At 45.0% G+C, this 17744-nt stretch overlaps 1 protein-coding gene and 1 long non-coding RNA gene across 2 annotated transcripts in view; one reads left to right on the top strand and one right to left on the bottom strand.

Annotated features, from left to right (window-relative positions):
• Positions 1–9131, top strand: part of TIPRL (TOR signaling pathway regulator) — a 32822-nt gene extending 23691 nt beyond the window's left edge. The window contains exons 5-7 of the mRNA XM_086694333.1: positions 2521–2616; positions 6597–6659; positions 7556–9131. Of these exons, the coding sequence (XP_086550459.1) occupies positions 2521–2616; positions 6597–6659; positions 7556–7699 (303 nt within the window). The 3' untranslated portion in view covers positions 7700–9131. The remainder of the gene's footprint in view (positions 1–2520; positions 2617–6596; positions 6660–7555) is intronic.
• On the bottom strand, positions 1942–4156 carry LOC147572718 (uncharacterized). Its single transcript, XR_015246269.1, has 2 exons — positions 3156–4156; positions 1942–2907 (listed from the first exon to the last, which is right to left on the bottom strand). It is a non-coding gene; the product is annotated as an uncharacterized LOC147572718 (long non-coding RNA).
• Positions 9132–17744: the final 8613 nt, after the last annotated feature.

Raw genomic sequence — 17744 nt, 5'->3', positions numbered from 1 at the left:
GTTATCTTTTTCCCCACATGAATGCCAGAGAAGATCTTTGGAAGTTTTGTGGATGCAGGATTGGACTTTGTTGTATAGGATGGTCCTGTGCGTTACAGAACATCTAACGTCTCTGGTCTTTAACTGCCTAATATCATTGTGACGACAAAAAACACCCTCAGAAATTTCCAAACATCCCCTGTGAGAGAACTGCCGCCTTAAAATACACAGTTAAATTGCGGAATTAGGACGAGCACTTGGGTCTTCTGACTCCTGCTCTGCCCTCCGCCATGCTGAAACGTTACTTCAGCTCGCTTCCTGTGTTGTGCCCAGTGTAACTGTCGATAACCCACTTGGAAATGTGGGGAAATGTGGCCAGTGAGTCTTTCCAGTAATTACAAAGAGCGCTCTGTCAAGTAACGCTGCTTCCCAGTCAGTTGGCTGTGACGTAGCAACTTGTCTAGGTCAGGTTCTTCCTCCAGCCTTTCTTTATTCTGGGTTTTGCTTTGAAGTCTGTTGCTGATAATCCCGCTGGAAGGCAGTGTGACTGTGGGCCTTTGCTCCGGCAAAGAGAGCTCCAGCCTCTCTTTCCTTCAGGGAGTCGCTGACGGGCACCCACCATGTGCTCGCTACTTGTCTAGACAGCAGGGACAAAGTGATGACCAGAGCACATGTTCGCAGTTATGGAGCCTGCGGCCTAAGTGGGGGCAGATAGGCTTTAAGCAAGTAAACACGTGAACGGCTGTAGTTACAAATCTTTTCGTTTATAAGGGAATCGAGAGAGAATAACAGAAGCCTGTGGTCCTAGAATGGTAGGAGAAGCTTCTGTGTACAAGTGATATTTACACCGAGATCTGAGACCAGTAGGCATTAGGTCAGGGAACAGGGCTCGTAAAGGTCCTAGGGCAGGAGAGCTTGGCCTGTGGCTGGTGACTCTCTAGGTAGTAAAGCCGCTGTTGTTAGTGGGCTATCGTGTTAATTTCTTCGCTCTTCATTAATGTTGCCCTGTGCTTCTACAACTCACTCAGTTCCCTGCGTGTATCTTCTGTTCCGTGCCTCAGTACTTGATATACATGCTGTTTCCTCTTTTTGGAAAAAAAAAGGAGCTCGCCCCCAGCTCTTCTTTCCATGGTCAGCTTTCCATTGTCTTCTCTAACTTTCTTCAGCCAACTTCGGGACTTTCTCTGAGTGCTTATTGAACCTTGTGCATACCTCTGTTACTATATCTGCCACATCATTTTTTTTTTCTCTGTTTCCCTCTTTGATAAACTTCTTGACCACTGGGATTGTATCTTTTTATATAAATCCAAGATCTACTTATAGTTAGAACTGGACACTTAGTAGACGACGAGTGTTTATTTAGTAAATGGTGAAGCTTTTTTCTTTTTTTTTTTTTTTTTTAAGAAATGGTCTGTATTTTATTTTATTTTAAGAAATGGTCTTTGTTTTATTTTGTTTTATTTTGTTTTATTTTATTTTATTTTATTTTATTTTATTTTATTTTATTTTATTTTTGGTAATCTCTACCCCCAATGTGGGGCCTGAACTCATGACCCCAAGATCAAGAATCATATACTTTACCAACTAAGACAGCCAAGTGCCCACAAGCATATTCCTTTTAAAGATCTAAAGGCCCCCCAATATCCAACCCCTCCCTCCCTGCCACCAGGACCCACCTTCTTACTCTCTGTCTCTGTCTTTTTTCCCTGGTTTACGCTTGGAAAACAGAAATGTATAGATGTGACATAGATGAAAGATGCCAAGAACATGTTATAATGATCTGATAAACCAGTCTTCGGCAGTATGAAATAATACTTAATCGATTGCACTGAATTAGAGCATTTCGTTTAAGTTCTCGCCTTTATTTAATGTAAAGTGAGTAGAGATGAGTAACAACAAAGAAATAGGTTATGCTTTCCTTTTGGTATTACTGGTGTTGACATTAATGGTAAGTACTGTCAGTTTTTAAAATTTTTTTTTCAATGTTTACTTATTTTTGAGAGAGAGCGACAGAGTGCGAGTAGGGAAGAGGCAGAGAGAGAGGGAGACACAGAATTCAGGCTCCAGGCTCTGAGCTGTCAGCACAGGGCCCGACACGGGGCTCGAACCCACGAACCGTGGGATCATGGCTGGGCCGAAGTCGGATGCCCAACTGACTGAGCCACCCAGGCGCCCCAAGTACTGTCAATTTTTAAAGTGAACATTGTAATTTTCATATTACTTAGGTAAGTGTTAAGTCTTTTTAACCTCAATTATCTTTTGACCTAAAAAATATTTTTCTATTGTAGGAAACTGAAGCCAGGATATTTAGAATAGAATAGAATAGAATAGAATAGAATAGAATAGAATAGAATAGAATAGAATAGAATAGAATAGAATAGGACTAAGTTGGTGCTATGACAAAGAACCTTTAGTTCATAGATTTCTGTATACTGCTAATTCAGCTTTTCTCTGATGCCTTTTAAAAAAAATTATTTTCTCAGCAAAGTAATAGCATTTAGTTTTCATTAAAATATTAACGTACTATTTTTTTTTTTTCAGAGAGTAATGCCTTCTAGTTTTTTCCTGCTGTTGCGATTTTTCTTGAGAATCGATGGAGTGCTTATCAGAATGAATGACACAAGACTTTACCATGAGGTATCTCTTCTTATTTAATGAATGTACTAGTTGATGTTGGGCTCGTTCGTGTTCTTTCACTGTCTGTCTGAGAATTTGAAATGAAATAATGCTTTATAATTTATGGCAGTCCTTCTAACCTTGAAGATTGGGTGTTCTACATTCACTATTGACCGCATGACATCTTCCTTTCTGAAAGTTCTGGTAGCTGAAAATGTTTTCTGAAAGACACTCCCCAGTGTTCCTCCCCAGTAGAGGATGTCTGATGCTTTTTTGAAAACTTCATGTGTACTTAAGCTGTGTTTAAGAAACCTGTCCCGGGGCGCCTGGGTGGCTCAGTCGGTTGGGCGGCCGACTTCGGCTCAGGTCATGATCTCGCGGTCCGTGAGTTCGAGCCCCGCGTCGGGCTCTGTGCTGACAGCTCGGAGCCTGGAGCCTGTTTCGGGTTCTGTGTCTCCCTCTCTCTGACCCTCCCCTGTTCATGCTCTGTCTCTCTCTGTCTCAAAAATAAATAAACGTTAAAAAAAAAAAAAATTTTTTTAAATAAAAAAAAAAGAAACCTGTCCCTGGGGTGCCTGGGTGACTCAGTTAAGCATCCAGGTCTTGATCTGGGCTCAGGTCATTATCTCAAGGTTCGTGAGATCGAGCCCTGCATTGGGCTCTGTGCTGACAGTGCAGACTCTGCTTGGGATTCTCTTTCTCTCTGCCCCTCCCCTGCTCGCCCTCTCTCTTAAAATAAACTTAAAAAAAAAAAAGAAAACCTGTCCCTTAACTCTTACCTTTGTGTATCATATGTATTGTTTATATAATGTCTTGATATTAAAAATACCAATCACGAGGGGGCACCTGGGTGGTTCATTTAGTCAAGCGTCTGACTTTTGATTTCAGCTCAGGTCATGATCTCGTGGTTCGTGGGATCGAGCCCCTCGTTGAGCTCTGTGCTGACAGCACAGAACATGTTTGGAATTCTCTCTCTCTCCCTCTCTCTCTGCCCCTTCCCCGATCATGGTCTCTCTCTCAAGTAAACTTAAAACAAAACAAAACAACAATCACATGACCTACTGAAATTTGTATTACATAATCATTTTGATAGTTGTTCTAAAGTTTGAAAGCTCTGTACTCACCTCTGAAGGAACTGTTAACATACAAGGTTTTCAGAAAAGCTAAAAAAAGGAGGAGGCTTAAATTGAAGGCATGAAAAGTCTTCTAATAGCTTATAGCAGCCTGTCCTTGTGGAATGGATTTGTACCCTCAGATCTGTGATCATGTAGAAGGGTGACTTAGCGAAGGGAACACCAGTACCAGTTGGGCAGTCCTAGGAACAGTGAACGCTCACAACCACCCTGTGAAATAAGTCCCTTTATCATCGCTGTTTATAGCTGTGGCAACTACAGCAAAGACAGAGTAAGTAACTTACCCGAGTTACACAGTTATTGGGTGGCAGAAGTGAGATTGGTACACAGTAGGGTGAGGTTGGATTGGTGTTTTCCCAAATCCTGCACTTATAGACGGGTGGGGCTTTTTTCCTTGAAATAACATGGTAACTGTGATCTTTTTCTTTCTTTTTTTTTTTTGCGATCTTTTTCTTTTAATAAGTGGTAGCGAAGTAAAGATAGACTGCATTTTTCTCCTTCAGAAAAGATGAAATCTAAGTTTTAAAAATGCTTATGCTTTAAGTCAACAGTATTTCTTAGGAATTTATCCTAAAATCATTCTTATATAGTAATCTGCAAATATTAATCAGGCAGTTGTACATTTATATATATATATAATGTATATATACATATATATACGTTATATATATACATTATATATATACAGCATATATATGTATATACATATATATACATTATGTATATATACATTATATATATTATACATATATAATGTATATATAGGTATGTGTATCTATTTATGTATATACATATATATACATTATGTATAAATACATTATATATTATATATATTATATGTATATATTATACATTATACATATAATATGTATATATTATACATATATATAATGTATATATACACGTATGTGTATCTATATATAAATGTATATACACATACATATATATATATATGAATATTCATGGCAATGCTATTGTTTATAATAGCAAAAAGGAGAGAAGGAGCTTAATGCCCACTGAATGGGCACTGATTTAAATTGTTTAATTTATATCCATATAGTAGAAAAGTACACATCCATTAAAATGAATGGCAGAGTTGTATTTAACTGGTATGTAAAGATCTGCATCTCAGTGTTGAATTTTAAACATTCGTTCATTTATTTTTGAGAGTGCACGTGCATGCACGAGCCGGGGAGTGACAGAGGGAAAGAGAGAATCCCGAGCAGGTTCCGTCGTGGGGCTGATCTCACAACCCTGGGATCGTGACCTGAGTCAAAATCCAAGAGTTCGACGCTTAACCAGCTGAGCCACCTAGGCGCCCCTCAGTGTTGAATTTTAAAAAGCAAGTATGGGGGCACCTGGGTGGCTCAGTTGGTTGAGGGTCCCACCTCGGCTCAGCTTGTGATCTCGGGTTTGTGAGTTCAAGCCCTGCATCAGTCTGGCTGCTGTCAGCACGGAGCCTACTTCCGATCCTCTGTCCCCCTCTCTCTCTGCCCGTCCCCCACTTGTGCTCTCTCTCAAAAATAAATAAACATTAAAATTTTTTAAAAAAACAAGTATGAATCTATGTAAGATATTGTGTAGAGATTTCTAAGTTAAAGATAGTATTATCTATAGAAGCTGTACTTATATATTATACTTTTATATCATCTAATTTTTCTTTCCTTAAGCATTAATGTGTTTTTATTGATAGAAAAGAATAAAAGTTGGGGTGCCTGGGTGGCTCAGTTGAGCCTCTTGATTTCAGCTTCAGGTCATGATCCCAGGGTCGTGGGATCGAGCCCCATGTCAGGCTCTGCACTGAGTGTGGAGCCTGCTTGAAATTCTCTCTTTCTCCCTCTGCCCCAGGCCCCGGCTTGCACTCTCTCTCTAAAATTAAAAAAAGGATAAAACGTTAAGGGAGTTTAATCTTATGTGATTTTTCTTTTATTGAATAATGTTTCACCAAAAAACAAATTGTAATACATTGCTTTTTAAAACCTAATTTTATTAAAAAAATTTTTTTAATGTTTATTTATTTTTGAGAGAGAGACAGAGTGCAAGCAGGGGAGGGGCAGAGAGAGAGAGAGAGAGAGAGACATAGAATCTGAAGCAGGCTGCAGGCTCTGAGCTGTCAGCACAGAGCTCAGCGCCGGGGCTCGAACTCACAAATTGTGAGATCATGACCTGAGTCAAAGCCAGATGCTTAACTGAGCCACCAGGCGCCCCTCTAACACCTAATTTTAAACAGTTGTAAATGGAGGGTGCCTGGCTGGCTCAGTCAGTAGAGCATAGGACTCTTAATCTCAGGGTCGTGAGTTCAAGCCCCATATTGGGCATGGCGACTACTTAAATACGTAAGTAAAAAGTCATAAATGGGAAAAATTGAAGTACCAAAAACTTGCTTTATTAAATAAGCAATTTGACAAGAATTTTGTGGAAATAGGAGGGAATAAAATTTGGTAAAGCTTTCTTTTGTTTTGTTTTGTTTTGTTTTGTTTTTTTAAACATAAGAGTAGCCTGGTTATGTAAGTAGATACTATAGCTTAAGGAAAAGGTATAGTTCCAAACATGCGGTAATATTAATATCTCTTGCATATCTCATTTGTAAATATACATACTTTCATAGTAAAACTTTGGCTGTGTTTCTCTTAGTTGGTAATTATCAAATCTGTTTACATATGCTATCACTGTGATTTATAGAGATTGGAATCAATAATTCAGAATTCTTGGTGAGATTAGTTATCTCATTACAGAATAAGATATTCTTATCAGACTTTATGCTGCTTTTGCAACCTGTTCTGTTGTCATAGGTGGTTCTGTTTAATAGAAACTATTTTGTAACAATAGAAATATTTATTGCAGCCTTTTTTTTATCTTTCCACATAGGCGGACAAGACCTACATGTTACGAGAATATACATCACGAGAGAGCAAAATTGCTAATTTAATGGTACGCTGTTTAAATACCAGTTTCTAGAAGTCGACTTTTAATGTTTCATTTTGTATATTTCCAGCCACATCTGCCTCCCTAGATCTAGTGATTCACCCAATAAGCCCACCTATAAGATAAAGCCTCCTGGAGCGTAACTTCTCTGAATTCACCCCAGATACCAGGACAGGGTTGTTATGGGTAGCACCGTCATCCAATCTAATTTCCACTTTTTATGGTGGAAAAACAGACCCAGAATTGGTTGGCGGTGGGTCTGGTACTGGCACCAATTGGATGTTCATTCCACTTAGCGCCTCGTCCCCCCATAACTTCTTTCTAGCCAGTCTGCTTTTCTGATTTTTTTCTTAAAGTGTGGTAATTCTGTACCGTAACTTGTTTTCACATAACGTCCTTTATTTTCTTGCCCCTCTGGGACTTGTAAAGGACTTCTCCAAGTCTGTAGGATTCTGTAATGGGTTGTTTCCCAGGTGCCACCTTTCTGCAAACTTGTTATTCTTTTTCACCCCTAGCACTTGTTTCCTTCTGGGGGGAGCACGTTCGTGGGTTAGAAAAGTTACTTAAGAGTCTGGCATAGACCCCGTACGGGGCTCTACCCGAAGGCTAGTGCTCTCAAGGTACAAAAGCAGCAGGGAAAGGGGATTGGATTCTTAATACATCTGTGGGAGCGTTATAAATAATATATCCCTGTGAGCTTTGAGGAAGTCATTCGGTAACAGGGCTGAATGGTCCAGTAACGAGATACCCGTTCTCATTAGAAACACCTATACATCCTCATAGACGTCGATTGCCACTCATTTTAGAATTGGCATGCTTTATGCATGCTTGAACCAAAGCATTTCCAAAAAGTATCAGTGCAGTGACTGAATATATACTAATACGACTTATGTATCTCCCAGCACGTTTCACCTTCCCTCTTCACGGAACCCAATGAAATATCACAGTATTTACCAATAAAGGAGGCAGTTTGTGAGAAGCTACTGTTCCCGGAAAGAATTGATCCTAAGCCTGCAGACTCACCAGAAGGTACACCTGTGGAATAGAATGTGCCACACAACATCTACTCACCATGGAATCTGACTGGAGACCTTAGCTCCTTGGAGGGGATATTTTTATTATGAGAATTAATCGCCTTGTCTATGTGCAGATTTTCTGTAGCCTTAAAGGAAAAAAAAAAAAAGTAAATACAGGATTGTTGCAGGCAGGTTCCACTCAACTGCTACTTGTATTGTCTATCTGCAGAGTCCTATTCCAGATTTATATTTTCTGGAGCCAAATTTGGATTTCTAAATTGTTACAAAGTAGGATCTCACGAGTCTCGATGTGTGTATGTCTCGTGAGCAGTGGGCATAATTCGCATCCGTCACGGAACACTGTCTTCTCCCAGGAGGAGGTTCGTGGAAATCCCGGAACCGCAGCACCTTGTGACTTTCACGGGATTCCTGACCGCGCATGTTGATGTACTAGCTCTTTACTTTGGGCTTTTTGATGTTTATTCGTACTTCTGGAGAGTCGTGAGTTGCCTTTTAGGAAAATCAGTGTCAGACTTTCATCATCTTTACCCACAGATTAAAAAAAAAATATCTCCCCTCTATGTTTAAATTGACTTTTGACGTCTTAGAGAAGATTTCAGACCCAGAACTGAGTAACCTAGGGTTTCGGCGAACTAGGGTGTTCTGTCCGTGGAAACACCTGAGCGAGGTGTGCCTCTCCCAGGCAGGCTCCCAGAGCTGTCCCTCCTCCGTACGTAGGTGCTTTTTCTTATGTGTGGTTCTACTTGTACTTGACGTTTTTTACTTCCTTTTCCATGCAACCGTGGAATGAATAAATCCATTGAATATTGAATTTGTATTACCGTCTAGCTAATTTTGTTAGCTAAATTTTGTCAGAAGTGATTTTGGTATTCGTTTGCCTTCTGCATCACCTGCAGGGTATAGGAAATCGGGATTTTGTTGGCTTTAAGAAAATACATGGCATGTTCACTGTATATTAAATATACCTGTATTTAATGTTTTCTCTTAGGACAGAAAAGTGTATATATTGTACTCAGCTTTCTGTTTTATTTTATTTGCCATGCAGATTTGAACAGAATAAACTCTTTACTCCTACAAGATACAAGAAATGAAAACTCAATATTCATTCGTTGAAGTTTCGGGGCAACGTCATTATATACGTGCTGACCTTGAATCAGATGTCTTTGTCTCTGAGTCAGGGTTAGGTTACTTATTTTGAGACTCCATTGTTGAAAATTGTGAGGAATGAAAAGAATTGACTTTTTTTTTTTTTTTTTTTTAAACAGAGGGTGGAAAGCTGATAGGATGAGGGCACTTCTGGAAGCTCCTTTAGTTCATCCCTGTGGACAGTACCCAGAAAAACCTGTATTTGCCCATTGCTAAATAAGACGTATGCCATTTTATATTTATTTGTTCTGAGTGTCTTTTTGTAAGAAAAGAATAAACAATAAGGAATTACTGATCTATGTTTTTTGCTAGTTCATTTATTTCAGTTGTTCCCGAAGCTTCATGAAAGAAGGGTTTGGTATCCTTGTCTCATTTGCGCTTTGTTTTGAACTTGGTCAGCATCACAGCCAGATTCTCTGGGCAGATGATAAATGAAAATCTAGCAGATAGTTCAGAATATAATCTCCCAGTTTAGCTTTTGGGCCCTCGTTCTTCCTCTTCCTCGACCCTCCCCTGCCCCCCGGTACTTCTGTGGATGTTTTAATCAGCCAGTGTTTGCTGTATGGTGGGCTAATGATTTTTGAAAAAAGAAATAATCTGTCATAAGTATCATTTTGTTTAGTTTTAAGGGCTTTGTGTGCAGTGTGGCACTAGGTGCGAGGGATTACGATCATGAAGAGACAGAGTGTATGTCTTCACGGTCTTAAAGTTAAGTGGGGGAAACAAAACAAAAATAATTACAAATTTACAAATTTTAGTAAGTATAATGATGGAAATAATAACTGGTTTCAGACAATAACAAAATCACCGTTAGTTGAGGTAGTCCGTTCTGCTTCTGAACAGGGTGTAGAAAGTCTCGAGACTGTAAGCTCATAAGGAAAAACTTCTGGATAATCTACAAAATTCCAGCTCTCCTTGAGCGTGTCAGAGAGCTGAAGTTGGGAGACGGAGCACACAATCCCCGGGAGTGATCAGTGCTCCAACAGGAGATGGGATATGCCCCCATTTCCTTCTAGAAAGAGTGCTCAAGAAAGAAGTGGCCACTGTATGAGCAGCTAAAGATAATCTAGAATGTTAAATTCTTAAAGGAGTTTAAGAATTTGGCATAGCTGAGAGTTTCAAATCGGGGGACTTGATCTTTCCAGTGGTCTATACCAAGTGTTCACAAGAAACACCGGGGCAGGCTGGAGACCAGAAAGCCCCCCCCTCGTCGCTGGTTCAAGCATTCGGGACGTAATTGGCTACTGCCAAGGGATAGGTAGGTATGAAACCCTGCCCACTTCCCCAGACCCGTTTCCAGAAGATGCAAAAGCTTTAGGCTGCTGAGGGAGGCGCAGCAAATCCTATCACCCCTGGGGCTCAGGCAAAAATCCATCATCTCTAGGGGAGGAATAAAGACAAAACCCATTTGCCAGTGCGGGAATAGGAAATGTTCTGCCTTTGGACACAGGCAAAGAACCATGACTGCCGAGAAGGAGTACAAGCCAATATCCTCCAAGGTCAGAGGAGGGACAGAAAAACCTGGGCCCGGGATCCTACATGAATAACATGACCCGCTACCATGGGGAGGTGGGCATGAAATTCACATAACCGTATAATGCACACCGTCTTCAAATGTTTAGGGAACATTCACCGAGGTAGAGAATATTCTGGGCCATAAAAAACTTCTACGTAGAATTAAAACTAGTAAAAACCAATAACAGAAAGGTATCTGGGAAATCCCAAATAACTTAGGATAAGAGAAATTAAGGAAGTCCTGAGTAAATGGAGACAAATACCACATTTATAAAATGAAAGACTCAAGATGTTAATATGCCAGTTCTCCCAGGACTGATCTATAGTTAGTGTAATCCGGTGAAAAGTCCTAGCAGGCGGGGACTCGGGTGGCTCAGTCGGGTAAGCATCTGACTCTTCGATTCTTGGTTTCAGCTCAGGTCAAGATCTCATGGTTTGTGAGCTCGCACCCCGCGTCCGGCTCCGAGCCCCACACCAGGCTCTGTACTGACACCCCGCCTTAGGCTCTGTGCTGACATTTTTCTCGAAGTTTTTCTCTCCCTCTCTGCCCCTCCCTCGCTTGTGCGCGCACGTGTGTGTGTGTGTGTGTGTGTGTGTGTGTAGCGTGTGTCCACACCTGGGTGGTTCAGTCAGTTAAGCGTCCGACTTTGGCTCAGGTCCTATATGGTTCGTGGATTAGAGCCCCGCACCAGCCTCTGTGCTCGGAGCCCGGAGCCTGCTTCAGATTCTGTGTCTCCCTCTCTCTCTGCCCTCCCCAGCTCACACTGTCTCTGTGTCTCAAAAACAAACAAGTGTTAAAAAAAATTAGGATAAAAAACTTCCACTGTTTGAAAGACACTCTTAACGCGTATCAACAGACAAGCCACAGACTGGAAGAAAAGATTTCCAAGACACATATAGGACATAGGACTTGTATCTAGAATGCATAAAGAACTCTTGTAACACAATAACCCAACTGAAAATGGGTAAACGCTGCGGATGGTAAAAACGCGTATGAAAAGATGCTCGAAATCATCACCTATTAGGCAAATGCAAATTAAAACCAGTAAGATACCACTGATGAGGGAGCTGACATCCGGCAGAGACCCCGCCCCCAGGTGGGAGACCCCGCCCCCAGGTGGGAGACCCCGCCCCCAGGTGGGAGACCCCGCCCCCAGGTGGGAGACCCCGCCCCCAGGTGGGAGACCCCGCCCCCAGGTGGGAGACCCCGCCCCCAGGTGGGAGACCCCGCCCCCAGGTGGGAGACCCCGCCCCCAGGTGGGAGACGTGTAACATTCCTCAGGCACGTCTGGCTGTCCAGGAACAAAGGAAAGGACAGAAAACAAATGATTAAACTGCTAGAGTCGCCCTCAGTTTACAAACCTCTTCTCAAGAGCCTAAACTCCAGGAACTCCTTACTGAATAATAACGCTTTGCTAGAGGGGAAAACAACCTTAGCTTGAAAATAGCTAGGCCTCCACTATTCTGGGAATCTTCCTTAGCATATGGAAATCCCTTTAAGAAACTTCCTCTTGGCTTTAGTTCCCCAAACTCCACGTTGTAAAATCAGCCTCTCTTTCGCAACCCCGGGGCAGCTCTTCCTGCCCGTGGATCCTGTCCCCGTGCATTAATAAAATCACCTTTTCTGCACCAAAGACGTCTTCAGGAATTCTTTCTTGGCTGTCAGCTCCGAACCCCGCCATCACCCCCAAACCTCACCGCAGCTACGTCTGTTGCCAACAGCTGCAATTTAAAAACGGGCGAGACCACCGTCAGTGAGGATGTGAAACAACCAGAATCTCATAGGCTGTTCGGGAGAACGTGAAATCTGTTCAACCGCTTTGAAAAACAGTTTGGCGGTTTCTCGCGAATGTCAGCTTTCACTTACCTTTCGGCTCCTAGATAAAACGGGTCCACGCAATGGCCTCTATACAAATGTTTATAACAACTTTGTTCGTAATTACTGGAAACTGGAGACCATGCAAATGTCCAGATAAACTGTGGTACATTTTCTTATCAGTCATCCACAAAGTGGAACTACTAATGCGTGGATGGTCTCAAAATCACTATGCTAAGTGAAAGCATACCTACTGTATGCTTTCATTTATTTTTTTTTAATTTTTTTAATGTTTATTTATTTTTGAGAGAGAGAGCATGAGCAGGGGAGGGGCGGAGAGCGAGGGAGACGCGGAACCCGAAGCAAGCTCCAGGCTCCGAGCTGTCAGCGCAGAGCCCGACGTGGGGCTTGAACTCACGGACCGCAAGATCCTGACCCGAGCCGCAGTCGGGGGCATAACCAACCGAGCCACCCAGGCGCCCCCGACCTCATTTCTGTGGTCCTGTTGGGGTTCTTCAGAGAAACAGAACCAATAGGACGGGCAGATACGTGTGCGTGTGTCTGTCTCCATAGATTCCGCGAGGTCCCAAGAGCTTTAGTGGGCAAGCCGGAGACCCAGGAGGGCCAGTGGTGTGACTTCTGGTCTGAAAGCCGGCAGGCTTGGGAAAGCCTTGAGATCCAAGAAGAGCCACTGGTTTTCAGCTTAAGTACAAAAGTCGGAGAAGACCTTTGTTCCGGCTCAACAGGCAGGAGGAGTTCACTCCCCAGCAGCGTTTGGTTCTCTTCAGGTCTTCAGACGGTTGGGTGAGGCCCATCCACAGGAAGGAGGCCCACCGGCTGCACCGGGCAGCCCCCTCAGATGTTCGTCTCTTTGGGGGGCCCTGGGCGGCTCTTGGTTTCGGCCCAGGTCACGACCTCACCGGTTAGGAGTTCGAGCCCCTCGTCAAGCTCCGGGCTGACAGTGCAGAGCCTGCTTGGGATTCTCTCTCTCTTCTCCTCTCTCTGCCCCTCCCCCACTCGCTCTCTCTGTCTCTCTCTCTTTCTCGCAAAAATAAACTTAAAACCGCTAATCGCTTTCAGAAACACCGCCACAGACACACCCAGGATAACGTCTGACCCAGCTGACCCAATGCCTGCCTGGGCACCCTGTGTCCCAGTCGGGCTGACATAAAATTAACGGTCAACAGCAACGTTCTGGAAAAGGCAACCCTGCTGGGCAGAAATCCGATCAGTGGTTGCAAGGGCAGGGGGAGGCCCCTGAGCACAAAGGGCCGGGGAAGGAAACTGGGGAAAGGTGAAGGAAAGTGCCACGAATCTCCTGGTTTGTTATTACACCTCAACAAACATTCATTTAAAAACACAGAGAATTTGAGGAGCCATTTAAATAAGAAAAAGAGGCAGTCTGGGGAATGTCGTTGAACTTGCAACCTGAAGGATGAAAAGAAGCTGACCAGGGGATTTGTTCAGGGTGGGAAGGGCTTTCTCAGGGAGGAGCAGTACGAGAACAGTCCTCAGGGCAGCAAAGATTGGCTCTTTCCTGGAAGTGGATAGAGCACAGGGTGAGTCCCAAGGGGCCGGTTGAGGCCAGCTGAGACCCACGAACGGGTTTCCAGTCCTCTTTTAAGGAAGACGGAGTTTGAGGCAATGAGAAGCAAGAAGTTAAGCCTGGGGGCAAGTGATGTGACTTACATTTTAAATTCACTGGGGCGCCTGGGTGGCGCAGTCGGTTGAGCGGCCGACTTCGGCCAGGTCGCGATCTCGCGGTCCGTGAGTTCGAGCCCCGCGTCGGGCTCTGGGCTGATGGCTCGGAGCCTGGAGCCTGTTTCCGATTCTGTGTCTCCCTCTCTCTCTGCCCCTCCCCTGTTCATGCTCCGTCTCTCTCTGTCCCGGGGATAAATAAACGTTGAAAAAAAAAAAAAAAAAAAAAAAAAAAATAAATTCACTTTAGCCGTTGGGGCACCTGGGGGGCTCATTTGGTTGGGCTTCCGACTTTGGCTCACGGTTCACGAGTTCGAGCTCCGCTGATAGCACGGGGCCTGCTTCCGGGATTCTCGGTCTCCCTCTCTCTCTGCACCCCTCCCCCCCAGGAATAAATACATAAACATTAAAAAAAAAAAAAAGAAGAAATTCACTTTAGCCGTGACATGAGGACGAATTGAAGGTGTTAGGAGGAGAGGCAGGGGACACATCGAGGAGGCCAGCAGACGGCCAGGTGAGTGACGGTGCCTTCTGAACCAGGGTTACAGCAATGCCTAGGAAGAAAACGAGACTCCGATACACTTTGAAATATTTTTATTGTTTATTTTTGAGAGAGAGAGAGAGAGAGAGAGAGAGAGAGAACACAACTGGGGGAGGGGCAGAGAGAGAGGGAGACACAGAATCCGAAGCAGGCTCCGGGCTCCGAGCTGTCAGCACAGAGCCCGACGCGGGGCTTGAACCCACAAACTGCGAGATCATGACCTGAACCGAAGTCGGATGCTTAACCGACTGAGCCACTCACGCACCCCTCATTTTTTAATATTTAAAAAAAAATAAGTTTATTTATTTATTTTTGAGAGAGAGAGACAGAGCAAGAGGGGGAGGGGCGGAGAGGGAGACAGCGAATCCCAAGCGGTCTCTGCACTACCAGCCTAAAGCCCGATGTGGGGCTCGAACGCACGAACCGTGAGATCACGACCTGAGCTGAGATCAAGAGTCAGACGCTTAACCAACCGAACCACCCAGGCACCCCTGAATTTTTCATTTTAAGTTATTTCTGAGAGAAAGAGAGAGAGTGAGAGGGCAAGAAGGAGAAAGAGCATGCATGCGTGCATGGGAGGGGTGGAGAGAGGGAGAGAGAGAGAGAATCCCAAGCAGGCTCTGCACCATCAGTATGAGCCCAATGCCGGCCTCGAACTCACAAACCATGAGACCATGACCTGAGCTGAGATCGAGAGTCGGACGCTTAACCGACGGAGCCTCCCAGGCGCCCCTCACTTTTCATTTTAAAGTGTAGTGTTTACAGGGGCGCCTGGGTAGCTCCGTCGGTTAAGCGTCCGACTTCAGCTCAGGTCACGATCTCATGGTTCGTGAGTTCGAGCCCTGTGTCGGGCTCTGTGCTGACGGTGCAGAGCCCGCTTTGGATCCTCTGTCTCCCTCTCTCTCTGCCCCTCCTCCACTCGCTCTCTCTCTCTCTCTCTCTCTCTCGCAGAAATAAGTAAACGTAAAAAAAAAAATTAAAGCGTAGTGTTCATAGTCAATCAGTACACATTAGTTAAGCATTTACGTGCAGAGGACAATGCTTACATCATTGTTAGGAGACCAGGCTGGAAAGTCTGTTTGTCTGGCTTCATGTAAAGGGGACTTGACTTCAGATTCTGTGTCTCCCTCTCTCTCTGCCCCTCCCCCACTCTGTCTCTCTGTCTCCCAAAATAAATAATCATTAAAAAAATATTAAAAAAGTAAAGGGGCCTTGAATGCCAGGAGAGGCCTTCAGGCAGTGGGAAGCCGGTGGGGGCCTCTGAGTCCTGGCGTGAGCCCATGAATATGGAGCATGAAGGTGACCACAGCTGTGGTGGTGGCCGGGTGGGCTTGAGGTGCAAGCGTGGCGAGGCAGGGAGGCCGCTGTGGGAGCGAGTGTCGCCTTCTGGATGTGGGGCGACTGGGACGGAGGCGGGAGAAACGGAGCGGAGAGGAAGACTTGCGGAGGATCTTCCTTCAGGCCATTAGCGTGGGATGGAGCAGGTTCACATGGCAGGGGACAGAGTGGCACCGACACAACAGTCCCCTTGGGAGGGGCTGGCAGGGAGAGTCACTGCACGGTTGGTTTTCTTGCCCTGGTGGTGGGGGCGTCAGAGGCACGTTGGTGGCCCGGGGAGGAGTGAGTCCCGGAATGCTTGTGGGAGCTGGAAATTCTGGGGGTCCCTGGAGAAGTTTGGGCGCTACCCCGACTGATGCAGTTTTGGAGCGGTGGTGGGGGTCTGGCCAAGCTGATGGCCAAGAAAGAATTCTTGAGATGTCTTTGGTGCCAGAGGGTGGTTTTATTGGAGCGCAGGGACAGGACCGCTGGGCAGAAAGAGCTGCCCTGGGTTGTCAGGAGTGATGGTTATATACTCTGGAGTTGGTGGGAGGGAGCGGAAGGGAAGAGAGAGGTTTCCCAAAGGACTTTCATATGCTAAAGAGGACTCCTAAGGTACTGGGGGCCTTGCTGTTGGGGAGCTAAAGGTATTTTTCCCTCTAGCAAAACATTAACATTAGGTAGGGGCTTCCTGGAGGAACGTTCTATGGTGTCTGTGCCTCAAGTATTTGTCAATGGGCTGCAGGTTATAAAGAGATTGGATTTTGTCTGCATTTTCTTCTTGCCTTTGTTTCCCCACATCCCAGTGGAGGGGAGGATGAGGTTAGGGCTCCAGGAAAGGGAGTCCATAGGTTTCTGGAGAGTGCCCTTTTTCTTGTAAATCATTCAGACAGTTGCAAACTGATGGAGACTCCCGTCCTGTAGGACTGTGATCTTTATCAGTTCACCATTTGTTTTCTTTCCTTTCCTTGGTCCTTGGGCAGCCAGGAGGGCCTGAGGAATATCACACAGACCCCGCCTGGGTGGGGGGGGTCGCTTGTGCAGCTTGCTTTGGCTCCCATGTCACTACTGTCCGGGGTGGAGAATAATCAGCCTTTTGTGTTAAGTGTTAAAAGAAGCTTCCTGGCCCTGCTGGGGCTACAGAGCCTTAGGCATCCAGCTGGGACTGGCCACAAACGCAGGGGGTGCTGGGCGCGGTGAGTGAGAGCCTCGAAGGTGGCTCTTGAGGAGGGCTGGGGGTGGGCAGGAGACATTGGTGCTCTGGATCCTTCCAATGGCAATGCGATGGTGGGTGATGAGGGAGCGTGGAGTGGGCTGGGGACAGAGTGCAAGCTAGCGCCCCCCCCCCCAGGTGGGAGGTGTGTGACATTCCTCGGGTACTCCTGGCTGCCCAAAGGACCAAGGAAAGGAAAGAAAACAAATGGTTAATGGATAGAGATCATAGTCTTCTAGGACGTGGGTCTCCATCAGTTTACAAATATCTTAGTAAATGACAAGAAAAGGGCAATCTTATCAAAAGCCTAATCTCCAGAAACCTTGCAGACTCAGTTTCCAGGAGCCCCAACATCACACCTCCATAGCGATGTGGGGAACAAAGGCAAGAAGGAAATGGCGGCTAAAATTAAACTTCCTTATAACCTGCAGCCCATTGACAAGTACTTGAGGCACAGACAGAGTAGAACGTTCCTCCAGGAGCCCCCTACCGTCTAATGCTTTGCTAGAGGGAAAAACAACCTTAGCTTGGCCATCGAGGAGCCCCAAGGTGAAGGATGGCGCTGGACATCAGGGGAGCGCCCAGGACGGAAGGCAGTGGGCACCCATCGGCTCTGGTGTCCTTCCCAATGCCTGGTCTTCTCCCTCCGACTTCCCGATCACTAGATCACTGTGACAACTGTCTCCTCCCCCAATTCCTGACTTAGCACAGGCCTCTGCATACAAAGCTGTTGGCTCAAAACCTTCCAGGTCAGCTGCCGTTCTGTTTTGCTGTTCTGTTCTACATTCTCCCTTCCCTTCCCCGGCCT

The sequence above is a fragment of the Puma concolor genome, chromosome E4, assembly GCF_028749965.1.
Source record: "Puma concolor isolate L17-30 chromosome E4, mPumCon1.1.hap2, whole genome shotgun sequence".
Classification (NCBI taxonomy): domain Eukaryota; kingdom Metazoa; phylum Chordata; class Mammalia; order Carnivora; family Felidae; genus Puma; species Puma concolor.
The sequence above is the reverse complement of the archived record's forward strand: the minus strand, read 5'-3'. Positions and strand labels throughout refer to the sequence as shown.